The sequence below is a fragment of the Trachypithecus francoisi genome, unplaced genomic scaffold, assembly GCF_009764315.1.
Source record: "Trachypithecus francoisi isolate TF-2019V2 unplaced genomic scaffold, Tfra_2.0 Lachesis_group11, whole genome shotgun sequence".
In the NCBI taxonomy this organism is placed as follows: domain Eukaryota; kingdom Metazoa; phylum Chordata; class Mammalia; order Primates; family Cercopithecidae; genus Trachypithecus; species Trachypithecus francoisi.
In genome coordinates this window covers 70050739-70078403 of record NW_022681456.1, presented here as the reverse complement: position 1 = coordinate 70078403, position 27665 = coordinate 70050739, and the positions used below count along the sequence as shown (strand labels likewise).

At 39.3% G+C, this 27665-nt stretch overlaps 1 protein-coding gene across 2 annotated transcripts in view; it reads left to right on the top strand.

Moving 5' to 3' along the window:
• SRGAP1 (SLIT-ROBO Rho GTPase activating protein 1) overlaps window positions 1-27665 on the top strand; it is a 326848-nt gene that overhangs the window by 160968 nt on the left and 138215 nt on the right. For both annotated transcript variants that reach the window (XM_033221401.1, XM_033221400.1), the window contains exon 4: window positions 19689-19751. In XM_033221401.1, the coding sequence (XP_033077292.1) occupies window positions 19689-19751 (63 nt within the window). The remainder of the gene's footprint in view (window positions 1-19688; window positions 19752-27665) is intronic.

Here is a 27665-nt window from a genome sequence, read left to right as displayed (position 1 = left end):
AAATTATCAAGTTGAAGGGTGGCCTTTGAATTTTGTTAGAATTTCATGTCTTGAATTAAATTCTTACCATTTGCTTTTCTGGAATAATGATGGTCATGGTTGTCATTTAGAAACAAGTCATATATTTGCTGAAAAATTAATTGACTATTTTATTAGCAGAAAGCTACCACATATAATTTAGTGTACTTATATAACAGTAGTAAATAATATAACAAGAAGAACTTTTTCAAAGCATTTTAGTGCAGTGTTGCAGAAGAATTAAATGGTATTCCGGTGGCCTCAAGGGGCAGCTTAATTATTGATAGGGCCTGGATAAATAAGAATAGTTCAAGCTAACACTGCTAGCTGGTTCTCTTGGGTTTTATCAACCCTATGACCAGCTTTCTTTTTTTTTTTTTTTTTTTTAAGAAATAAGCCAAAACTAAACTATCATTTTTTACAATGATGTAATTTTCTGAAATATTTTAGAAAATATTTTTAATTTATATTTATGAATTGCTTATCAGGATGGCAAGCACATAATAAGTGCTCTCTGAATAGCAATTATTGGTGCTGCTGTTCTTGGAGTTACATTGTTGCCTTTATTATTTAGTAGCAACAGGATATGTGTGATTGGCCTGGCTTTAACTTTAATATAACAAGAGGAAGTACTGAATACTGAAGGCAACTGTAACACAATGGTAAGTATTTGAGTATCTAAACACAGAAATGGTACAATACAATTACAGTATGCAAGATAAAAAATGATACACCTGTGTAGGGCAGCTCCATTCTAATCTTATGGGACCACTGTCATTGGGGACAATAACAGCTATACAGGTTTGTAGCCGCGGAGCAGTGGATTATACCATATAGACCAGGTGTATAGTAGACTATACCATCTGAGTTTGTGTAAGTACACTCTATGATGTTCACACAACAATGAAATCGCCTAATGATGCATTCCTTAGAATATGTCTCTATTGTTAAGTAATGCCTGCCTGTACTTGAACTCATAATTACATTGAGACAAGTGGTCAAGGAACACTTGAAAACTTATTTTTTAGCTAAAATTAAAGTCTAGAAGGGTAAATTGTTATTTAAAACAATTATCTACAACATATCTACTTTTATATGTTACATATAAAAGTAACATATCTCTAAGTTACTTTTGTTTTCTTCTGTTTGCTAATCTGTAGTTTCTGATTTTACACAATGAACATGTTGTATAATAAAACACACAATAAAACAGTTATTTTTTGTAAACTGAAATCTGAAGGAAAAGGTTTGGTCCAGTTATACCAGTGTTTGTTTGCTGTAAAGGGGTGGGAAAACTCTATCCAGTAAATAATTCATCCCCAAATGCTGTTTATTAATGGAGAATCTGCCTATTCTATGGGTCCAATTGAAAATTACACTTGGATTATGCACTCTTCAGATGGTTAGATGGTTAAAATAGGAAGACATGAAATCAGAGGACTTCTGACTAAGACAGCAGATTCTACATGGGCTCCAACCACCTTACTTCCCAAATTATCTGTTAAATGACCCATCGAATACATAAATAGGAAAAACTAGAATAATTATTTCAACTTCAAGCAGAGCCCATCATTCGTTTGCACAAATCTTCTAATGACTCTCACCACACTCAGAGCAAAACTCTACATCCCCACCTCCCTTCCCCAGCTTTATTCTTCTTTATAGCATTTATCCCTTTGTGACATACTATATATTTACTTAATTGTTTGTTGACTTTCTGTCTCCCCTCAATTCCAGTGTAAGTTCCTAAGGGAAGAGACCTTCATGTTGTTCAGTGAAACAATGACTGGCACAGAGTGGGTGCTCAGTAAATATTTATTGAATGAATAAGTAATGAATAAAGATTTACTTCTGCATTAGAAACCAAAGATAGTGGCATTTACATAACACAAGTTTCAAGGCATTTCAGCAAGACCCAGCATTAGCAAGGCTAGGTTTAAGCAACACTATAATGTACAACCTACTTCCCAAGAGAAAGAAACCAGAGTGGGTCCTAGTAGCAACCCACCTTCACAGGTCAGCTAGGAGACTGATGACTCTCATCACTGGAGCATCCTCTCTGTTCTGTCACAGATTGGTAGCCCTGGGACCGTGGTGTTAAAAAGCACCACACTTTGCTGTAAGCACCCATAGGCACCATAAAATTCACCAGAAGGTTCCCATGGCACAGTTTCCCACATAACTCCCCCAACTGAAAATTGCTCTTAGGATTATCTTCTTTTTCATCATTCCTTGAGATATTTGGAAATGCAGTCTATGTAAAAATTACTCAAGAACTGTCACTCAAAATCAAGCTCAGCCTCCCACTTACTCTTAAGACAATGCCAGGCAAGCATGGACTTCCTTAGAGAGATAATTATGCACATACTTACAGGGATAAGTATGAATAAACAGAGAAGAATACATAGTTCCTCTAAATATATGCTATAGTTTATTCATTCATTCTTCAGTAAGTACTTATTTGAGGCTTTCTTTGTCTCAGGCATTTGTCAAGATGTTGGGGATACAGCAGTAACCAACACAGGCCTTCCCCCTACCCCTTGGATCTTACAGTGGGAGAGTACAGGCAATTACAATCTTAATTACAGAACAGCATGTTAATTGTACAGTAAGGAGAGAAGGCCCTTACTTCTTATGACTTGGAGATCAGGAAAACTGCAATTTGAATCAGTTATTAAGAGTCAGCTGGAGAAATGATGGGAAAGGAGCAGAAAACTCTTCCAGGAAGAAACAGCATGTGTGAAGAATCACATGCCATGAGAGATTTCATGGAGGAAAAGGGTGTTCTTTGTAGATGAATCAAAGAATGGGAGAGGGCAGATGGCAAGAGAGATGATTGGAGAAATAAGAAGGAGTTGAAATTAAAGGCCATGTTGAAGAGTTCGAATTTATTCTAAGAGCAGTGGAAAGCCATTCACAGGTTTAAACACAATAGTGACGTGATCCACTTTCAGTGTGCCTGGAGTGTGGAGAGTGGATTGAAAGGTAATAAGACAGAAAGACTCAGTTTGCAGCTCTTGGAACTAATCCAGATGAGAGATGACGATGCTTTTCCTTGGTTGTGGCAGTACAGACAGAGGAGCAGGTGGATTCGAGTGGTATGTTGGAGATAGAATATGTAATGTAGGCCTGGGTAATTGATTGGCTGGGTGGGAGAGGAGAGATGTAGAGGGAACAGTCAGAGGTGACACCCAGGCTTAGGCAGTTGTCAGGATGATAGGCGTCATATGAGAGGAGAAGGCTCGGGGCACAGAGGCTGTGATGGGAAAGGGATTGTGGAAAACATGGTGTTTACCTTTGGGTGTGCCTGTGGATAACTGGGTAGAGAAGCCCCATAAGCAGACCAAGAACTTCAGGAGAGAGATCAAGACTAGAGAGTTGGGAATCTTCCACCTTTGGCAGGTCATTAAAATCTTGGAAGTAGTTGAGATAAACCAGGGAGAACATATAGGGTGAGGAGGGAAGAGTAAGAAAAACTCACAGAAAAACTAGGAATTAAAGAATGAGAAGAAGAAACATATCCTATAAAATGACTGAGAAGGATCAGCCAGAGAGGTGAGAAGAAACGCAGGTGAGTGAGGTGTCCAGAAAGCTAAGTGAAGAAAATGCCAGCAGGGAGTGGTCAATGTGCAAAGGCCATGACGTCCACTGAAGTGAGCAGCAAAGGGTCACTGGTTATCTCTGTAAGAGCGGTCTGGGCAGAATGGTAGATGTTGAGCGAGCAAATTGGGACAGCAAATGTGGACAGTATTGTCTAGAAATTTGCCTGTAAAGAGGAGGAAAGATAAGGGAGGTATTTGAAGAAGAACATTGGTCAAGAAAGGTTTTTTGTTGTTGTTTGTGTTTGTTTGTTGTGTGTGGGTGTGTGTGTGTGTGTGTGTGTGAAAAAAACAGGATGTTAGGACAAACTAGTTTAAAATGTTGAGGAGGGCCAGGCCTGGTGGCTCATGCCTGTAATCCCAGTGCTTTGGGAGGCCAAGGCGGGAGGATCACTTGAAACCAGGAGTTCAAGGTCTTATAGATAATATTAAATGTCAGAAAACAATGGAGCAAAACCAAGGACAATTGAAGGAAAGTTACAACTCCAAAATTCTAGATACAACCAAGTTGTTACTCATTTTAAAAAGCAACTGAAGAGCAGTCTTAAATATGTAGTGTGCTTTCCTGAATGCACACTTAGTTTGGGTAGCTTGTGTGCAAAGTTAGCATTTTCCTTTTATCAACTTCCTGAAGTATTTCTTGCCCACAGTGGCTTTGGGCTTGGCCACATGACTTGCTTTGGTCAATGGGACAATGCTAAATGTGAAGCAAGCAAATACTTGAAAAGTGCTTCCACATTGTGGCCTGCCCTCTTTTGATGCTTTTAGACATGTAACGTGTTATCAAGTCCTAGCTAGCTTGCTGGATGAAGCATAAGACTACATGGAAGGCAACTGAAACCTCCTGAGTGACAGCCAGCCAAATATTACACATATAATGAGGACATCTTAGATCATCCAATTGCCAGCTGACCCCAGCTGATTGCAAATGCAAGAAAGAACACAGCCAAGCCAGCTCAGAAGAGAAGAATCTCCCAGCTGGCCCACAGAATCCTGAGCTAAGTAAAGTGTTGCTTAAAGCCACTAAATTTGGATGTTTTGTTCCACAGCAAAAGTTAAATGATACACTAGGTAAAGACCTGTGCCCTCCCCAAAAGGTAGATGAAATCAAAAGATATACATAGGTTTTGGGTAAATAGACTAAGTATACTCCACCATGCCTTTCCCACTGAAGGCGTGTTTAAAAACACTGAATACCTGCAGCAGTTTAAAAACTGAAAATTAAATATTAGCAGGTAGTTTGGGGAAGAAGACTAGATTTTTAAAATTCCATCAAATTGGCATTATGTGTTCCACTTCTTTTCCTTCAGTATCCTCCAGCCTAAATGCAAGGCAGCTAGAAACCTGGAAGTAGACCTTGGACTTACTTAAACATAGAGGGCTGTAAGAGAAGCTGTTAGCTGTGACACAAAAAGCAGAAAAGGGAAGATAAAGATGATCCAAATTTTTCATTTTTCTCACTACTTCCTCATGCCCCAGTCACTAGACAATCCCAAAATGGCAACAGCAGCAGTGACACCAACAGAGGCCTACAATCACCTACAACTCTGAAATAGAGAAACCTTCCTCCCTGATCAGAGGAGTTGTGATCCAAGAGGGTGGGGCAACCACCTGTTGTTTTATTTTCTGTCTGTCCTGCTGCCACGTGGCCTCAGATGTGGACACAGTCATAACGAGTGTTTAGTAGATTAGAAAAACTGAAGCCCCAACTTTCCAGTTAGAGCAATGAAAAGGGGAGTCCTAGGAACCAAAAAGTACTGGGGAGATTTCAGAAGGGGTAAAGATTGAGAAAGCAACACCATAAAGTTCTTTATGAACTGCTGAATCCCTAAGCTACACATGAATGGGACTTATCCTAGACACAAACTTACCAAAGACTTCAAGAATTGAACTATAGAATAGGAGCATTGTGTGAGTTCCAGAGAAGCCACTTTGTGGTGCATCTGCAGGACAGGTACAAATAGCACTGCAAAGGTGTTGGAAACAATTAGCAATAGGATACTGGTCAGAATCTGTATTCTGAATCCAACTAGACTGATTTCTTGATAGAATAAAATTATCAGAATTCTGTGTATGGTTTAAACAAGACTTGGAGTTTCATAATATAATATGCGGAATATCCAGAATACAATCCAAAATTACTCAGCATACAAAGAACCATGAAAACGTCAACTTCCATGAGTAAAAACATTGATAAACATCAAATTCTGAGATGACACAGATGTTTGAATTATCTAACAAAGATCTGTATGTGTATGTGTGTGTGTGAGAGAGAGAAAAAGAGAAAGAAAAGAAGGAAGGGAGGGAGTGAGGGAGGGAGAGAGGAAATGTCTCACTCTGTCGCCCAGGCTGGAGTACAGTGGCTCAATCATGGCTCACTGTAGCCTTGACCTCTCCAGGCTCAGGTGATCCTCCCACCTCAGCCTCCCAAGTAGCTGGGACTACAGGTGTGCACCACCATGCCCAGCTAATTTTTGTTATTTTTTTGGAGGTGGGATTTTACCACGTTGCCCAGGCTGGTTTTGAATTCCTAGGCTCAAGTGATCTGCCTGCCTTGGCCTCCTAAAGTGCTGGGATTACAGGCATGAGCCATTGTGCCTGGCCACAAAGACTTTTAAAGCAACCATGATAAAAAATGTTCCAAGAAGGAAGGGCAGATACTCTTGAAATGAATGGAAAGCCAGGAGGTTTCAGCAAAAAAATAAAAGGTATAAATGGAAATTTGAGAACTGAAAAATGCTGTAACTAAAACAACAACAAAAAAAATTCACTAGATAGACTCAGTGTTAGAACGGAGATAACAGGGGGAAGAATCAGTGTATATGAAGGTAGATTAACAGATATTACCTGTCTGAACAACAGAGAGAAAAAATATTTTTAAAAAAATGAACAGAGCCTCGGGGACCTTGGGAATGATACCCAAATGTCTAACATTTGTGTCATCAGAGGTCCTGAAGGAGAGGAGAAAGAGTGTGGGGCATAAAAATAAAACTAATTGAAAAATAATTGCAAGAAAATTTCCCTAATTTGGCAAATGACGTAAACCTACACATTCAAGAAGCTCAGCAGAACCAAACTAGATGAACCTGAAGGAGTCCATACCTACACACATCATAATAAAACTGAAAACTAAAGACAAAGAAACATATATTGAAAGCAGCCAGTGAAAAATGATATCTTATTTTTGGGGGAACATTAATTCAAATGGCTGTGGGACTCTCAACCCACTCAATGCTACCAGCACCTCACAGGTTGTGACAACCAAAAATGGATTCAGACAAGCCAGGTGTCCTCTGGGGCAACGTTGTCCCCAGCCGGGAAACATTAACGTAAATTGATTGAGTCTTCCATCCTAGTTTTTTTTAAAAGAAATATTCCAGTTTGGTTTGTTTTTCCATCTTAGGGTTTGCAAGTCCAAATTCAATGAACAAACATAGGGTCGGTCAGAAGGCACCCAGTCCCTCATGTCCCATGAAAAAAGAATTTAAAAATATTGTTCAGTACCAGGTTTATTCAATTTCAGTTATTTATAAAAGATGAGCACTTAATAAAATTCATATTCTTTTTTTTTTTTCGTTTGAGATAGAGTATCGCTCTGTCGCCAGGCTGGAGTGCGGTGGCGCAGTCTCGGCTCACTGCAACTTCCACCTTCTGAGTTCAAGCGATTCTCCTGCCTCAGCCTCCCAAGTGGCTGGGACTATAGGCGTGTGCCACCACGCCCAGCTAATTTTTGTATTTTTAGTAGAGACAGGGTTCCACCACGTTGGCCAAGATGGTCTTGATCTCTTGACCTCGTGACCTGCCCACCTCAGCCTCCCAAAGTGCTGGGAATACAGGCGTGTTCATTTTCAAAGAAGTTCATTTTCAAAGAGGCATAGACACACTGAATCCTTACCCATTCTTCTCATCTGAGAAAGAAGATGCTGCTTTAAGAAAGACACTGATGAGGAGAGAACATTCCTACCATATGCTGAGGTGTCTGCAATTGAGATCAACAAATTCTAAAGCCACCTAAGAACAGTATTCTGGTTGCTAGCCAACTTTCTTACCAGTTGAAGACTATGTTTAATACCACATGGTAGGGATTCTAAAAGATTTTCAGCAGCTGTAAGAAATGCCATATTGGGGGAGATTGCACATATAGCAAATATTTGAATTAAGAAACACTTGTGATACCTTGGAATATATCAACCTAAAAATATGCATTTGCAGAAGAGATACCAAATATGGCTGTCAGATTTATTTCAGTACCTTTTAAATCTCAGCAGAAAAAAAAATTATTGTGAGTGAAGCAGTTAAATAGGAACAAGAAAATTTGCCAACTAAATATTTTGTATAATTGACCTTGAAGCCTATAAAAAAGGAAAGATCTTGACACTGGATATATAAACTATTTCAATTGAGAAAAAATAATGTTCAATAATTAGTAGTAAATAAACACATGCACTACTTTTACTTTTTAAACATTAACAGTTTCAAGTGAACACATAGAACCATAATTGGCTAATGTGCTGGCTTGAACAAACGTGTCCATAAAAGTTTTATCTTAGCTGGGCACATTGGTTCACACCTGTAATCCCTGCACTTTGAGAAGCCAAGGTGGGAGGATTACTTGAGGCTGAGAGTTCACACCAGCCTGGGCAACATAGCAAGACCCCCAGTTTACAAAAATAAAAATTAAAAAATAGCTAGGCATGGTGGTGTACATCTGTAGTCCCATCTACTTGGGAGGTGGAGGCAGGAGGCTCATTTGAGCCCAAGAGTTCAAGGCTGCAGTGAGCTATGATTGCACCACTGCACTGCAGCCTAGGAGACAGAGCAAGACCCCGTCTCTTAAAAAAGTTTTAACTCTTTAGCTCTAAAGATGGAGATTGCACAGGTCTACTATTATAATCAACTTTTATTATTTAACAAGATCTAATCACTCTACCGAAGAAGTCATGACAAATCCATAGTAACTTATACTTCTCTTCCCTTTTTATTTTTTCTGAAACCTAACTTTACTGAAATCAGCTTTTCCCAAAACAGAATAAGCATTATATTTCTTTATTTATTCAACAAACCTCCATTGATAACCTTTATATGATAGGCACAGTGGTGGCTACTAAGGTCACAAAAGTGAGTAAGACACAAATCTTCAACTGGTACCCCCATAGGATCTTAGACTCTAGTAAGGAAAGGAACTATAGACATAAAAATTACATTACAAATTGGTAACTGCTCTTAGATAGATAGGACCTGAGACCATGAGAGCACAAAGGATTGAGTAAAGCATTCTGGCTGGAAGAAAGGCCTCACAGAGAGAGCGACATTTAGTCAAGCTCTTAAACTTGGTGGGGCTTTACAGAGGAACTGGGGGAAGTACATTCTTCTGTACTGACAGACCAGCAAGGACAAGTCTCTGAATTTCTGATCCAGCCTAGCACATATCTAAGAAATGAAGCTAGGGAAAGATAAGGGTAGATAAGACTCCTGGTGGCCCCTTAACAGCAATGAGTTTTAAAGATGAATCAGGCCACTTACATGCCTAGAGCAAATGCTCACATCTCTTACCCAGCTGGCTGGTGTTAAGAGTGTAGCTTGTGGTATGATGAAGGATAAACAGTTCTGAGATCTAGAGAGGCAGGTTGTGGTGGGCACAAGAATTTGAATCTCAGTTTGAGGAATTGGTATGTTGTTATTTAAGCAATTAAGGATGCTAAGAGAGTTTGAAAGCAAATATATGACTTAATCAGCTTTGTTTTTTGAAAGCATTGTGAAGCATTTGAAAGCATTGGAATGGGAAGAAACTTATCTTGGGGAACCTGGTGAGGAAGCTGTTGCATTAGTAATTTGGGTGGTAATTTTTATCCTACCATGTGAATTGTGGCCAGAGCATAACGCTATACTTATAATGACATTGCCTTCAAAGAGTTCTTATTGTTGTCAACCACCAGTGTGTCCTGGAGGGAAAAAATAGTTCTCATTGGTGCAGATTATTAATGAGTTGAATGGATTTTTGCTGTTGACTTATAAAAGCCCTGTTAGTAATTTAAATCCAGAATATTTTTATTCAGTCCATCCTATTCAGATTTTCTTAAGGCTTCTACTTCTTGAGCTGATGGATCTTTAGCTTACTGGGAAAAGAAAAAGAATCTAATCCTGATTCCTAGATTCTTGGACTTACAGTAACTATGCAGACATGGATTTGGACTGACTCCACCAAACAGGGCAATCACAAGTGATTACAAGTTACTGAGTGGCCTGTGTTGCTTTCTAATCCTCCCAAGATCTTAGCCTCCATTCCTTGAAATATGAAAACATGTACTTAATATCACTAGCTGGAAAATAACCATTATCTGTAAAGCAAGGAGAATTTGCTCTGATTTCTTTAAACTGTGTCATATAAGGCAGTGGTCCCCAACCTTTTTGGCACCAAGGACTGGTTTCATGGAAAGCAATTTTTCCAAGGGCAAGGGGATAGTTTCGGGATGAAACTGTTCCACCTCAGATAATCAGGCATTAGATTCTCATAAGGAGCAGCAACCTAGACCCCTTGCATGCACAGTTCACAGTAGGGTTTGTGCTCCTGTGAGAATCTAATGCTGTGGCTGATTTGACAGGGGGCGGAGCTCAGGCATTATAATGGTGGCTCACCCACCACTCAGCCACTACTCACCTCCTGCTGTGTGACCCATTTCCTAACAGGCCACATACTGGTACCAGTCCACGGCCCAGGGATTGGGGACCCCTGATATAAGGAGCAGTTAAAGACATTGGGAATATTTAGTACAGAGAAAATAAGTCTCAGCTAAGACTCAATATTTGAAGACCTGTCATACAGACGATGGTGTCAGCATACCTACTCTATAAGGCTACAGAAGTTAAGACCAACTGGAGGAACTGAAGTAGAGACAGCTTTACTTTACCCTAAGAAAGACCTTCTAATGGTCTGAAGTCAGCAAGGCTATCTCAGATCTAGAGTTCTGCTTTGTTGCAGTTTTGCAATATTCTCTAGAATGGACTTTATCTTCCTTGATATAGTACCACAAACACAGTTGAGTATTCTAAAAAGTAAATCTTGAATTATGTTGAGTTGTCTGAGACATTCTGATTTGAAAATTTATATGAATAGAATGTTGCATTCAAATTTAGAAAAACAGAAAATGCCTTCACAAGATAAAACAAAGATATGATGCTGAGCTAATAATAGCATCATAATGACGGTAAGAGATAATACTTATGGAATGCTTAGTATGTGCCAGACACCCTGTTAAGCACATAACCATGGGCATCTCATTTAATCCTTTTAACAACCTGTGAAGTATATACTGTGATCTTTCCCTGTTTTACAGTGGAAACAGCTCAGAGAAGTTAACTATATTTAAACAGATATTTAAATAGCTTGGCCCTTCTTGAAGGGGGTTTTCCCCCTTAAAGTGCTTGTCATCCCATGTGTAATTGCCCATTAGCCACAAGCATTTTTAAAATTTCTCTGATTGTATTCAGCAACCCAAGTTCTTTGTCAAAAAGATACTTACTCCATAAGAATGTTTTTCTTTTTCTATTCGTTAGGGAACCTGTACTTACACCCGTTGTCAGATTGATGACCAGTTAACTGGCTATAATTCTGAGATGGTGCTATTCGGCCAAATGTCAATCTTTAAAGGAAGTTTCTGATTTTGTTTATATTTTGAAAGATCAGTTAGTTTATTTAAAAAATTATGGGTATAGTTCCAGAGTGATGTAAATATGGAGATTTTGCTTGGCTTAAAGTGTTTGAAGATGCATAAATCAGACTGGATTGAAATTGTTGTGATTACCTCTCTGTTTCTCTCCTAGACTGTAAGGTCACTTTTCTTTCCTAAACGCATAGGAGACACTCAGTAAAAACTAGTAGAGTGAACGGTGAATGCATGACTGAGTATGTGAATGAATGAACTTACTTCAGTATCTCAAGGAATCTCTGCCTTTTGCTTGCTAATCCAGTGGATGACTTATATTATAAATGAGCAAACTTCCTGCTTGTTGATTTGCTTAGTCCCTAGATTTTTCTTACCACAGTGCTATTAAGACTAAGTTTATAGGTTTCCTACACAATGTGGTCTAGTTTGCTTCATTGCATGATATACTTATAATCCCAGCCACCTGAGTTGTAGATGTGGGCTTTTGGTCACACCAGGGAGCAGTATAGCTTTGGATCTCTCATAATTATGGCTGTCACAGAAGAGAAGGCCAGTTGACTTTACTAATAAATTAGTAGGCTCAAGTCCATGCACTAAAGAAGACATATTATTATGGTAATAGTGAGAAATTGTTCCTAAAGCTGAGTTAATTGCATTTTTGTAAAGTTCAGCATATTGAAAATGGTTTGGAACTACTTTTTGATATTTTTAGTTAATTATATTATAGTCTGAAACAGTTTTATAACTCATACTGATTTTAATTAAGTAGATTTATTTACATCAGCCACTGAGAATTTATATGTAACTGATTATTCATTTAGTGACACTGAAAAGGTATTTCTAGTTTATCAGCATTTTGAGTAGAGAAACAGCTCTTCATGTGTTTTTTGAAGAGCTAGGGAAATGAAAATGAAGACACTTGTTTCATCTACTTTATTTCCTGTAGGATTTAAATCTCAGTCTTGAGTTACTTAATCAGCCCGTTCAAGTACTGTTTATATGTGGTAGGTTGTGAGTGACTTTGGTGTTGATGACTATGCACCTTTCAAATTGTCTGCTCGAAGGCTGAACACAGCAACAGCCAACCTTTTTCACCTGGATATAGAATGCCACTTTTGTCCAGCAATTACATTAGTAATTGTAATAGATGCCCCAGATAGTTCCCTTTATGGTTAAGTTTTGTTTTAATTTGAAATGAAGCTCTGGTTTCTCTGTATTTACGATGCCTTCTAATTTCTCCTTTTCTAGTGGCAAGGAGTTTTGTCTTTAAAAATTCTGATTTTTACCCCTTTAGGGTAAAGTAGATCATCAAACTAATTCCATGATAGCTTCAATACTTAGTTGTGATTTTAGTAAGTACAAAACCATGTCTCTTGTCAGTCAGAAGGAAAATGTGCAGAAACACTGTAAACATTACCTAGAAATTTGGTTCAGGCCATCAAGCACAACCCAACTTTCTCCTTTGGGCATTTTAGAAGACGCTGTTGCCTGTGTCTTCAGAGTTTACCTGAATTAAGGGAATGTATTATTATAGAGACACATGAACATGAGCTTTGGAAACTTAAAAGCACACATACTGTGGAAGTATGGCCTGATCCCTTTAACCAGAATTTACATCCCAAACTGACTGAGCATGAGACACTATCATCATCTGAAACCCTCTCATTAAATATTTAATCTGGTTTTTCTCTTTCTCTTCTACTCCCATGGTGACTCAGCATACGGTCAGGATTTCTTGAATGGTCATCACAGTAGATTTACTTTAAAAATACCTCTGAAAAAGGCCACAGGCCTTCTGAATGGGTCATTGAATCCAACCACATAGATCACTTGATAGATTGCTCAGTGTACTCATATGTGGTTGTATTAACTATCCTCTTTGTTCTTCCTCTCCCTCCTTTCTGGGAGGTTCTGGGGGTAAGACTGCAGCCCTCCAGGAATAGGGACCCTGGCCAGGGCCCACCCAGTGTAGCACTTACCATAGCACTCCACGTAGAAAGCTGTTTTGGGATGTCTGGCGCCTTCGTGAGATTGCAAACTGGAGTGCAGAAACCAGTCCTTCTTCAGTGCTTTTCATTCAGCATATGTAGATCCTGTACCTCCAGGTACCAAGCACCAAAGTAGGCACTGGGAATGCAAAGACAATTGTTAGGATGTGATCCCTGCTCTCAAAGAAACTATGTTTATGAAGAAAGAAACAAATGTGACAAGCCTACTAGTAACATTTTAGGTGTTTAATAAGGACCATTTCAGTAAAACCCTGTAACAGAGACTGTTAGCATTTCCTTTTTGTCAGTGGAAAAGCTGAACCTTCACAAAATTACTTAACTTGTACACGGACTGTAACCAGGTAGTTTGAACACAGGCACTTCAACTTTAGCATTTGAACTCTTAGCCAGTATACTAGATAGCCTAGAGGTGATAATAAATTGATGTATTATAAAATCACAAGGAAGGAAGACCTAATCTCTTTCCTTGGGGGACAAGGTGAAGTTACCAGAAAGTTTTTACAGAGTTACATGTAGGATTGTACCAGGCAAAGAGAAGGAGGGAGAGTCTAGGAAAGAGGAAATGGCATGGGGAAAGCACAGAGATGGGAAAGCAGGGCCTGAGACTTAGCAGTTTAGGACCAGGCTGAAGGATGAGGTGTGGGATTTGTGGAAAGTGAAGTAGACTAGTTAGGCAGAAGTTATGGATGAGTTAAAAAAAAATTGAAGTCTATCCTAAAATAATATAGCAAGTCTTTCAATAATTTTAATCAGAGGAAGCTTAATTAGATTTTTTTAAATTCTGATGACCTATAGAAAAAAATTGACCAGCCAGAATTGGTAAGATTGGTCTTCAAGGAAAAGCAGTCAGTCTTAGAGGAACCCTAGATTTCTGACTTGAGTGACACTGTTGTCCTAGAAGCATTATAATTTCATTATAACCCTTTTAAAAAATAAACTTCCAGCATGTATCAAGAGTCTTAAAAATGTTTATACTTTTATGCTAGTAATTTCATGTCTTGGAATTGGCTTAAGCAAATAATACAAATGCAAGATATATGCCGTTTGATCAGCATTTATGATATTAGTTCAGAGTGCTTAAAACATATTGGTGAAATTGAATAAAGAAATAAATGATTGACTGGTTGGTAGAAAATAGTGGAAACATTGGAAACAGTACACTTAAATTTAATGTTCATGTACGTTTACTACGTAGTTATGAATCCAGTTGTGGTTCTGAAAATTCTATAATTACATGTAAAAATGTACTGTAACTTAAAAAAAAGCAGAATAGGAAAATATACTTAGACCTATGTTTAAATAAACTTGAAAGAAATACATCAAATCATAATAGTGGGCCAAGTGCAGTGGCTCACACCTGTAATCCCAGCACTTTGGGAGGCCAAGGCAGGCAGATCACTTGAGCACAGCCTGGACAACATGGCAAAATCCTCTCTACATAAAATACGAAAATTAGCTGGGCATGGTGGCATGTGCCTGTAGTCCCAGCTACTCAGGAGGCTGAGGTGCGAGAATCTCCAGCCACTGCACTCCAGCCTAGGTGACAGAGGGAGACCTGTGTCAAATAAACCAAAAAAATTATAATGGGGGGATTGTCCTTCTGTTCTCTATTTCTTCAGTATTCAATATACTTAGTTCATTTTCATGGTGGAAAAAGGTTAAAAACTTTGAGACTGTTCATTTTGGACTAATGTTAGAAATATCTGAAACATCAAAATGACAATAAACGGTAAACAATTGGAACTAGGCTTGGAATTAAACTCTGGGTTTATACACTGGAGACATTCAGTAAATGTTAACTGAATTGAAATTCTATCCATTTTCCTTCCCTTGGGTCAGGATCCCAGAATCCTAATGAAATGTATTAGAATATTAGAAGTTTTACCATTATTTGAATATATTAATGAGGAACAAAAACTTCTTCCCTAACACAGAAGAAACATTGATTGCTCTCTTTAATACTTATATTATTTTTCTTATGTGGCAATTCTTGTTCAAGGGCCAAGGGTCTGCTCTCACTGCTTTTAAGTATTTTAAGTTACTATCTTTTTCTTTTTTTTTTTTTTTTTTTTTGATAGTGGGTCTCACTCTGCCACCTGGGCTGGGGTGTATGCTCACAGCTCACTGCAGCCTGGAACTCTTAGGTTCAAGAGATCCTCCCACCTCAGCCTCCCTCATAGCTGGGACCACAGGTGTGCACCACCATGCCCAGCTAATTTTTATACTTTTTCTAGAGGTGGAGTTTCCCCATATTCCCTAGGCTGGTCTCAAACTCCTAGGCCCAAACAGTCTGCCCACCTCAGTCTCCCAAAGTGCTGAGATTACAGGCATGAGCCACTACGCCCAGCCTGCTTTCTAATTTTTAATGAAATAGAATCCATAGGCGTATTTAACCTATTAATCTTTTTTTTTTCTAATAGAGACATGGTTTCACTGTGTTGCCCAGGCTGATGTTAAACTCCTGAGCTCAAGTAATCCTCCTGCCCCAGCCTCCCTAAGTGCTAGGATTATAGGTGTGAGCCACCACACCTGGCCTCACTTATTGAATTTTGATGGACTTTTGACAATCCAGATATTTTCTAATTAAAGGATTTCAGTTCATTAGCCTAGTAATGCTCTATGCTAACTGGACCACACCAGGTACATTTTGGTTTAAAGATTGCTTCTTTGGGAGTCCAGAGTAGCATTTTGAAGAAACAATTGTTTCTCGTTGTTACTGTAATAAACTGGAAACACATTTAAAGTAGGGGTAACGTGAGGTGCTCCCTCCACTGTTGCCATACCGTGAGGACAGGAACCATGTCCCCAGGATATAGATTAGGACTTGATGTTTTGTCCAGCCCAAGTATCTGTGAATACAAGGATGTGTGAATTCATATTTCACCAGTTAGTCATATAAACTAGTGCTTCTCAGAGCATAGTTCAGTTCCTTAGCAATTTTTGCAGACTAGTGTTGGGAAGAAAATCATTAATTTCTACGTTATTTACTAGACAATAGAGGGTTTGGACTGTCATTCAAAGTGAACAAACAGGCAGAAACTTTGGTGCGGTGTCATGAGGATAGCCAAGGGTCTGCCTACTGAAAGGAACTCCACACCAACTTTTCACAAAATCTAAAATTCCTACTAGAGCCTGCTCCTCAAGGGCCTCCTTCATGAGTTACATATACCTTATCACGTGGCCTTGAGGAATTATCCATTTCCTAAGGGATGTTTCATTAATTCATTCAATAGCAATGGTAGTAGGACCCCCTGAGAAAATGGAACATAGGAAGATAGATTTAATATTCACACATGGCAAGGGAATATGGATATAAGAAAAGCTGGAGCATAATCCTTATGGGCCCTTTGAAATCCAGGGTCACCTGAAGGAATCTAAAGGCCAGGGCAGTAGGGGGGAACATCAGAGTCAACTCAAGCCCCTCCTTCAGGGAAGCCAATAGAATCAATGTCAAAAGAGACCACAAGAAAGGATAATGTGATGTGGCCTTTTCACTCAAGGGAGTTGCCATGACGAACAGTCTCTGGAAAAAGAAATAATGATAATTATGGTGTATTCACTGTGTGTTAGGAACCATTCTTAATACTATGCATGAATCATCTTTTTAACACTTACAAGAACCTTATGAGATAAGTACAATGCCTATATTCATTTTACAGGTCAGGAAACTGAGGCATAGGCAGATCCAAAGTCCTTGAACCTTCACATTATGCATTCTGACTCTGTAGTCCTTAGACCTTGCTTTTAAGCATTATGTTATACTGCCTGCAGACAAACTTGATATATTTCAGGGCCTCTGGGGAACGACAAAAGAAAAGTGTAAGTGTATGCCTGGCAGAGCACAGTCTGTCTGTGATGCCAGATGTCTTCTACCTCATTATCTGAAGTCTTAGAAAATATGGAACATACTATGACTCGTCAGCACATGGACACATAGACAGGAATAACACACACTGGGGCCTATTGGAGGATGGAGGCTGGGAGGAGGGAGAAGATTAGGAAAAATAACTAACGCATATTAGGCTTAATACGTGGGTGGCAAAATAATTTGTATAACAAACCCCCATGATACAAGTTTACCTATACTACAAATCTGTGCATGTACCCCTGAACTTAAAATAAAAGTTAAATAAAAGAAAAAGTCATCTTGTCCTAAGATATTTGGCCTAAGATAGCTTTGAGGACCCTTATAACCCCAAACCTAAATCTTTTATCTGACCCAGAATATTTTCTTGGGTTAAGGTTTCTTGAACATAAGGGATTTTTTTGTTGCTGTTATTGTTCTGAAGTCTTAGCCAAGAAATATTTTCTTCTTTTCTTTTTCTTTTTTGAGACAGAGTCTCACTGTATCACCCAGGCTGGAGTGCAGTGGTGTGATCTTGGCTCACTGCAACCTCTGCCTCCTGGGTTCACGCAGCTCTCATGCCTCAGCTTCCTGAGTAGCTGGAATTACAGATGTGTGCCACCACACCTGGCTGATTTTTGTATGTTCAAGAGAGATGGGGTTTCACCATGTTGTCCAAGCTGGTCTTGAACTGTTGGCCTCAAGTGATCTGCCTGTCTTGGCCTTCCAAAGTCCTGGGATTACAGGCATGAGCCAACGCGACCAGCCATCTTTTCTTTTTAGACTTGCTACCTGAAACCTGGGTAGCTGAGCAGTTACTTGGTGGACTTTGATCCCATTAGAGAGTTCTAAATTGTTGGCCTAGATCCTTGAACGAAATCTGATATTAAAATAACACCAAACTGAGATCATAGGAGATTTGTAGTGTAATATATACCCTCTCGATAATCAAGACAGAGGAAAAATAAAATGAGTTTCAGTTGACTTCATTTTTTTACTTGAAACTTTCCTTTCACTCTTGGGTGATTTGTAACCCACATCTTCACATATCAGGGACACAGCAAGACATAAAATCCGTAATTCCAATTTGAGATTTTAGAAGCTGTCAGAGCTTAGTAGATAGCACCACTCTCTTAGATACTCCAAGGAAATTCAGTGAAAAATACTGCTAATGAATTTAAATTTCTCCAAGTTCAGGTACTGCTCTGACGCCATCTTCCCACACTATTTTATCTTCCATGAGTCTTCAGTCCATCACACTTGTTTGGCTTTTGTTGAGGCCTGACCCAATGACCTCATGTTTACAAGATGGACGTGGGCCAGGACTAGGACCCTCTTTAAATTCTGCATTCTTGGTGCCCACTTGCCCAAGCACCACACAGAACACCGCGGGGTTGCAGAACTGATTAAGATACGGCCCTTATCCCTAATACTGTTAGCCCAGTGAGGGGTACATACATGAACCAGTGGATGTTGTTGTTGTTGCAAACTGTAGATTAAGCTGTGCTACACATCTTTTTTCCATTTTCTGTAGCTGACTACATAATGAACTCAAAATGGGGGGAAAAAAGGTCATTTGGATGTAAGATTTCTTTAAAATAACTTACAGCTTTTGCTGAAGGTAATATTCAAATACTTCTCTATCAAACTCTCAGAATTAGCCTAGGGAAGGGTATTTTAAATGCTGTTTTTTACCAACTGGGTAGAAGAATGATACTCTCCACTTTTTTGTCTTCATTGAAAATAATAATAAATGCAGAGGTAAAAGTTTATGGACCTTGAGTGGACTTACCATTTTACTGCTTTGAAAGTGCTTTCTTGCCAGGCTCAGTGGCTTACATCTATAATCCCAGCACTTTGGGAGACTGAGGCAGGCAGATCACTGAGTTTGAGACCAGTCTGGGCAATATGGTGAAACCCTGTCTCTACAAAAAATGTAAAAACCAGTTGGGCTTGGTTGCACGCCCCTGTAGTCTCAGCTACTCAGGAGGCTGAGGTGGGAGGATTGCTTGAACCCAGGGGTTCAAGGCTGCAGTGAGCTGTGAGCATGTCACTGCACTGCAGCCTGGGTGACAGAGTGAGACCCTGTCTCCAAAAACAAAAAAGCGCTTTCTTAAAATTAAACTTGTAGTCAGTCACATTGTAACTTTGGACAGAGGAAGTTAATTTCCCCTTTGGTTTCTAAGTTAGCTTTTTGGGAATCACACTGTAAAATTTCATGATCTAGTTCATTTTTAATGGTCCTTAGTTCTGCAACTCAACTTTTAAGCAAGCATGACACTTCAACCTGCTTACTTTGTCTCTGTTTGGTGAAGTCTGTTTGGATGGTGGGGGAGCCATTCACCCAAGGTTGTCACTTGTTTGCTCTGTTTATCCTAGGGGCCATCTGTATACAATGTCTAGAGTTTACAAAGGGCCATTCCGTTGAAGATGTTTATTACAGAGCCTTGCTGTCTTTCTATCGTGTTAGATACATTCCTCTATTTTCAGTCAGTGGACTTTTTAAGAGTAAATAATTTTAAAATATTCTTTTTTATTTTCTTTCTAATTACAGAGCAAAGAGATTGCATTCCAACTTCATGAGGATTTAATGAAGGTTCTTAATGAGCTTTATACGGTAAGCACATAATCTTTCTTCTTTTCTAGAATTCTTGGGTTAGAATTCTGGTTTGTAAAAACACTGCTTATTGTAGTATTCATTCCAAGCCAGCGTGACAGTGGATCCTCATCTGCTTGAAATACAGGAGCAAGTGGATAGGTGTACACAGCTACATTCCTTTGCCACTCCATCCCGATTTGGAGAAATTGTACTCAAATTATCTATCTACCTATCTATCTGTCTGCATACACACGTGTATACACAATTAGCACACTTTAAGAAACTAAAGTATAGATGTCTCCATAAGACACGTTTTTAACTGGATTTTATGTGATCTCTACATATATTGAATTCGAGAATATTTCGTTTAAAATTGATGCCCTTGTGGCCAGGTGGGGTGTAATTGCAGCACTTTGGAAGGCCGAGGCTGGTGGATCACTTGAAGTCAGGAGTTTGAGACCAGCCTGGCCAGTGTGGTGAAACCCTGTCTCTATTAAAAATGTAAAAGTTAGCTGGGCATGATGGGATGTGCCTGTAATCCCAGCTATTTGGGAGGCTGAGGTGGGAGGATCACTTGAACCCAGGAGGCAGAGGTTGCAGAGCCAAGATCGCACCACTGCACTCCAGCCTGGGCAACAGAGTGAGACTCTATCTCAAAAAAAAAAAAAAATGTTGCCGTTAGAGAACTTGAGCAATTTAGGTTGTGTTATTCTGGTGCTTTCTTTTTTTTCCACATTTTAGTTCAATTAATTGTTTGGTTAATGACATATTAAAATTACTTTTGAAGGATATCTTTTTTTTTGCAATAATTTGCTTTTTTGACTTACATTTTATTTAGGGTACTTCATGTAATCATTAAAAATTAAATAATTTAAAACTACTTTATTAAAAATAACTAAAACTAATGATGTTACAAGTTGGAGTTAGTAATATATTCATGTAAATATTTCTCCACACTTAATGATCATGTTATGAAATACTTATTTTGGGGGATATTTTATTTTAAGAGAATAAAATAACAATAAATGAGTATATTAATTTATATTAAAGATATTTGGATTTTTATTGCACAAGATTATTTTGTTTGTTTGTTTTTGAGAAGGAGTCTCGTTCTGTTACTCAGGCTGGAGTGCAATGGCGCAATCTCAGTCACTGCAACCTCTGCCTCCCGGGTTCAAGCAATTCTCCTGCCTCAGCCTCCAGAGGAGCCAGGATCACAGGCATGTGCCAGCATGCCCTCAAATTTTTTTGTATTTTTAGTAGAAACGGGGTTTTGCCATGTTGGCCAGGCTGGTCTCAAGCTCCCGGCTTCATGTGATCCACCCACCTCAGCCTCCCAAAGTGTTGGGATTACAGGCGTGAGCCACCATGCCCGGCCTGAATTGGTTTTTTTATAGGCAAACTAAACCTGAAACTCGAAAGCACGTTTCTTGATTTACCAATTCCGTTTGTTCCTAAAAAGACACATGTGTAACATACAGTTTTGTAAATTAAATTTTTAATGCTCCTTGGATACTTACCAATTAAAGAAACTTGTAAGTTAAACTTTTATAAAATGATTCTTTATAAAATGAACTTTCTCGTTTTTTTCTATGTGTGTGATAAATCTATTTTTATAAAGCACATTTACTACATCTGTGCGTATAAATTGAATTGACAGTTTCTGTGTGTTAGTTCCTCCTTCAGAAACTTTCGACTCTGCATGCAACCTACAAAAGCCTCAGGTTAAGAGATTATATCTATATACCAAATGCCTAATGAAACTGATTTTTACGTGATAAAGGCCAATTTCTAGCTCCTGCCTTATGTGATTTGTTAGTTTCTGATACCCTAAGGTATCAACCATTTCTAGAAGCCCAGTAATTTAAAAGTTAAATGACCTTTGTATACCTGAGACTTCCAAAGAGGAACAAGCAGAAATTCTGTGTTGTCTTCCATTGAACTCTTTTAAGATGAGGACGTTGTGGCACTTTCCTCATGGTTCCTTTTGCTTAGACATTGTTTTACCTAGAAATAGAAATCAGTCCTTAATACCTTAAAAAAATAAGTCTGCTGGTTGCCATGCCATCATGGGTTAGAGCCTGTTGATTATGGTCTGAAAATAGTAGTAGTACTAAAGACAACAGTGACAAAGATGAACTTGACCACTGAATACAAGAAAAGTCAAAAGAGTGTCCTGAAAATTTTATCTCAGTGAGGGATATATATAATGAAATTTCTCCTAGATCCAGCCTATTGATTGCACCTAGACATTTTGCAGACTCTGTAGCGTTCAAGTAAGTAAGCTGACACCTCAGAACTCTTATCAAATATCAGCCCAAAAGCCTGAAAGAGCCAAGTTCTACCAAAGGCCACCAGGGTTGGAGTGACCCTGTCAGAGTCATTTAAGCTCTCAGAATTGGTTGAGGGATTAAGGGATAGGGCAGACAAGCAATGAGGTTTTAATTATGTCATCTGTAGATCACTTTGAGCTCCTGGGAAAAAATTTTACTTTAATCAGAGAGCATGCTCAGCAAGGCCAGAGGTCATGTTCTGTGGGGAGAGAACTTCATATCACTCATGCACATACACACACCCTCTCCCTTTTTATTCTAAAAGGAGATGCTGTTTTTTCTCTCTTGCACATTATCTTCAGATACACAAACTTTGTCTTGTTCAAATAAAATCTATCCATTATATTAATACTTCAGTTTACATTAGGGAAGAGGCGAGATGAGGCATATTTGAACAGTGGAACAATATTTGGAGGAATGTAGTTTAGATTCCCCATTCAACTACTCACTGGTATTTTGTCATGAACAAATAACCTAGTTGCATCATGCATAGAATTTTGTAGAACTGATGATGTAATAGTGATTGTTGAAGTAACAGGTATAAAATACATAGCCTCAGGGAATTGAGGATGCTTTTTTAATTGTCTTTTAAATTACAGTCAACCTTAGTGGTGGGTGACAGCCTTATGTTTGGACTTCCTTACCCCAGAATATTGTTCCCACAGCAATTGTTGATTATTTCAAACATTTTATCAGAAGGCTTTGTCTCAGATAAAATATATATGCTCAGGAAGGAGAAGAGAGAGAGATGCCCTATGGTATTTATACATTAGAATGAACCGAAGGAGAATAGAGAGAGATGCCCTATAGTATTTATACATTAGAATGAACTGAGTTTTACCAGCCCAGATTGTATGGATGATGGGATAGATATGATATCATATGATGATATGATAGATATATAATACAATAGAGCACAGTTTGTGTGGACATGGCATGAAGTCCTGGGCTTACAAGCAGAAGACAGGATGGTGGCATTAGAGTGGCTACTGAAAGAAGAGGAAAGGCTTTGAAGACTTGCAGCTCCTTTACTATATTTTTGCCCAATCTTGCCTTTAATTGCCGATAAAAATAAGGCCTCAAATGGTTTTAAGCCTCTATTTGAATTCTTAGGTGACTACAAAGGACAGCCAGAGCAATTAAGATTAGTTCAGTCTTCACCAGCTACAGTGGCTCATGCCTGTAATCCCAGAGCTTTGGGAGGCCAAGGTGGGCAGATCACCTGAGGTCAGGAGTTCAAGACCAGCCTGGCCAACATGGTGAAACCCTGTCTCTACTAAAAATACAAAAATTAGCTGGGCGTGGTGGTGGACACCTGTAATCCCAGCTACTCAGGAGGCTGAGGCAGGAGAATCACTTGAACCCAGGAGGTGGAGGTTGCAGTGAGCCGAGATTGCGCCACTGCATTCCAGCTTGGGTGACAAGAGTGAGACTCCATCTCAAAAAAAAAAAAGGAAAGAAAAGAAAGATGATTAGTTCAGTCTTGAAGAGCAAAGGTTCTCAAAATAATGACATAAACCAAATAGATGTTTATATTCTCTCTCACAAAAAAAAGACCAAAGATTGACAGTACAGGCCTGGTATGGAGGTTACATAAAGCCTTCCAAGACTCAAGCTCCTCCTACCGCTTGTTCAGGTAAACCCCATTGTAACATTTGTCCTTAGAATTCAAGATGGTTGCTAGAACTCCAGCCATTACATCTGCATTCATGGTAACAGAATGGAAAAAGGGAGCCTTGCCTTTTAAGGAGACTCCATAAAAGTCTCACACAAGACTTTCATATACATCTCATTGGCCAGAACTTAGAACATGGTCCCTCCAGGCTGCAAGTTAGGTCTGGGAATTACAGTCTTTTAGCTAGCCAGGTCATTGCTAGCCAGTTTTTTAAAAATGGGATTCTATTCATTTGAAAGAGAAGGGGAGTTATTTGTAGTTAACTAGCCATGCCTGCCAGAGTAGCTAACATTTACTGCATGCTGATTATGCTTGTGCTAGTTATTGTGCTAAGCATATTATTTGCATTATCTCATGTAATCCTCACAGGACTTCCATGAGGTAGTTATTCTCATCATCCTCATTTGACAGACGAGGAAACTAAGGCACAGAGGGACTTGCCCCAGGGTGCACAGTAAGTGGTAAGGTGGGATCTCAAGTCCAGGACTGGCTGCAGAGCCTCTACCCTTTACTATCTTTTTATCTCTATTGCTGTAGTTGTGGGGAACCATTTTCTAAATAAGATCTCTAAATATTAATGCCTCCCCCACAACACAGAGAACATAAGCAGTTTATCTCCAACTCATTTATAGTTTTTATAATCAATGGCGTTAATGTTGCTTTAACAAAATGTAGGTGACAAATTGAACATGTGGCTCTATGGCAACCAGTACTTCTTAGACATGTGTATTTAAATGACTTAACAGGTGGGATTCATTGGCTAAAAGAGAAAGGGTGAACCAGGATCCCCAGACTCCCTTTCTTAGCCTAATTTGCTAATTCTTTTTGAGTTAAACATTTGAAAGCAAGCTAAAGGATAGAATTAGCAAGTTTGGGAGTAGGGTTAAGAAACCAGGGACACCGTCATGCTATCATGAAACAAAAGTAACTGGACTGGCAGTCAGCAAGCTTATATTTGAATCCCAGCTTCATTAATTGTTAGTTGTGTGGCATGGGAAATCATTTAGCTTCTCTGGACGCTTGTTTCAGTCTGAGTTCTCTATAGATACAGAACCAACAGAATAGGTGTCTGTGTGTGTGTGTGTGTGTGTGTGTGCTCGCGCACACATGTGCAAAGTGATTTACTATAAGGAGTTGGCTCCCACAGTTATGGAAGATGAGAAGTCCCAAGATCTGCAGTCAGCAAGCTGGAGATCCAGCCAGGAGGGTTAATGGGATAGTTCTAGTCTGAGTTCAGGCCTGAAAACCAGGAAAGCCAATGGTGTAAGTTCCAGTTCAACTCCAGAAAAAACCAATGTTCCAGCTCAAAGACCATCACACAGGGAGAGTGAATTCTCTCTTATTCAGCCTTTTTGTTCAATGCAAGTCATCAGTGGGTTGGATAAGACCCACCTATATTGGAGAGGGCAATCTGCTTTACCCAGCCTACTGATTCATATGTTAATCTCATCCAGAAACACTCTCACACACAGCCAGAATCATGTTTGACCAAATATCTGGGCACCCCACAGCCTAGTCAAGTTGACACATAAAATTAATTATTACGGCATCTGACAAGGCACAAGAGTATAATGGGGAAGGGTCAATGCTTAAATCACAGCTCTGCCCCTTTCTGGTGCATGTGACTCTGTGCCTCAGTTTTCTCATCTGTAAAATGGAGATGAAAAAATACCTCTTAGAGTTGTTAAAAAGAATGAATGTTCTAAAGACAAATGGAAACATTTTGCATGCTTGCTATGCTAGGCACTGTGAGATGTACTGGGGATATAGCTGTGAATGAAAACAGACCAAGTCCTTCCTCTCAAGACATTTACATTCTAGTGAAGAGAGAGAGAGAGAGGCCTTAAATAAATAATATGGCAGGTGTAAGAGCTAAGAGGAAAAGTACAGCTGAGTTGATACAGGTAGAGCATTCAGGACAGTGCCTGTCACATGGTAAATGTTTAAAAAACATTAGTAGTTAGTGTTAGCCTCCTCATCATCATCACCCTCTTTATCAAGCGAATGGGGATGGCCGCAGCTTCATGTCAGCCTGACAAAGTAAATGCAGATATCAGGAATGATTTTAACAGTAATTACAGATTTTTTTTACATATATATGAATTTTTCTTATGATGACTATGTGATACTTTTGTACCAAAAAAAAAAAGGGAAGGTAACTTCCCTAAGAAACTACATTGATAGTAAATGTTCACAGGGCTGTGATCGGAGAAGTGGAAAAGTAAAAGGCAAAAACAGAGAAAAATGGTAACACAAAGGTTAGAGGGAACATTCAAAACAAAATGTGCCTTCATCAGCCCAGTAAAGAGGTCATATGAAATGGGTTTAAAGTGTTAAGCCTGTCCCACTACTAAAATCTCAAAAGGTTATGCAGTATTTTAATAGAAAAACCATGATTTGCCCTTTATTACTATTTCTTTACTTTCTCTAGGCATTACAGCATTACACTTAGCATTTTACAAAACAAGGAGTTGACCACTCTCAGTCAGCTAATTCTAATCAAGATTAACACAGATGTCATGATAAATCCATGTGAAATTGATTGTTAATTGTATGTAATTGATTATCACACTCTGTGCATCAGCAGCACACACAGCTAGCCAGAGTCAAGAGGTAATCTATCCTCAAGTTCCATTACATCAAGAGGAAAAGAACTGAGGAAATGAAGATTTATCCAACCCTTTACCATGAGGGCAAGCACATATCCCATTTATTTCTCACAGCAGCACTATGAGGCAGGTATGCCTAATCTCAGGCTTACATGTGGGAATTGGGGCTTGGAATAATTAGCTTAGGGTCACACAGACAGTAAATGACTGATCCAAAATCTAAACCCACTTCTGTTCCCAAGGCCCATCAGTTCCTCACTGGGCAGCTGCCTTAGAGAAGGACGTGCAGAGGAGGTGGCAGGAGGAGGTGTAAACCTGAGCTAAAGGATCAGTAAAACTCTCTATGACAGACACTTGTGAAAACATGAGCTTTCTAGACTCTTATATGGCTTACAGAATGGGCAAACCCAAATGACTTTGTGTAATCGGCTTTCATATTACGATATGAAGCCAGGTGTGGTGATTCACATCTGTAATCCCAACACTTTGAGAGGCTGAGCTGGGAGGATCGGTTGAGCCCAGTTTGAGACCAGCCCGGGCAACATGGCAAAACCCTGTCTCTACCAAAAAACAAATAAATTTAGCCAGGTGTGGTGGTGTGTGCCTGTAGTCCCAGCTGCACAGGAGGCTGAGGTGGGCAGATCATCTGAGCCCAGGAGGTCAAGACTGCAATGAGCCATGATTGTGCTACTGCACTCCAGCCTGGACTCCAGCCTGAGTGACAGAGTAAGATCCAGTCTCAAAAAAAAGAAAAAGAAAAAAAATTTAGGATATGTTCATTTTGGGTGTAGCCTTTCATCTAGCTTTAGTGTTATAATGTAAAATTTCCTGTTCAGTGTGCGTTCATACACAGTGGTTACTTCTAAGGATCCCTGTCTTGCTCCATTCGGCTTTGTTTTCTTCCTAATGAGCGCTAAATCCAATATGCCTGTATTAGTCAGTTTTCACACTGCAATGAGGAAATACCTGAGACTGGGTAATTTATAAAGAAAAGAGGTTTAATTGACTCAGTTCCCATGGTTGGGAGGTCTCAGGGAACTTACAGTCATAGCAGAAGGCACCTCTTCATAGGGCAGCAGGAGAGAGAATGAGTGCCACGTGAAGGGACAGCCCCTTATAAAACCATCAGATCTCCTGAGAACTCACTCACTATCATGAGAGCAGCATGCTGGAAACCACCCCTGTGATTCAACTGTCTCCACCTGGTCCCGCTCTTGACACGTGGGGATTATTACAATTCAAGGTGAGATTTGGGTGGGGACACAGCCAAACCATATCAATGCCTAACAAATGTAAATGGAGGATGGAAGCTGTC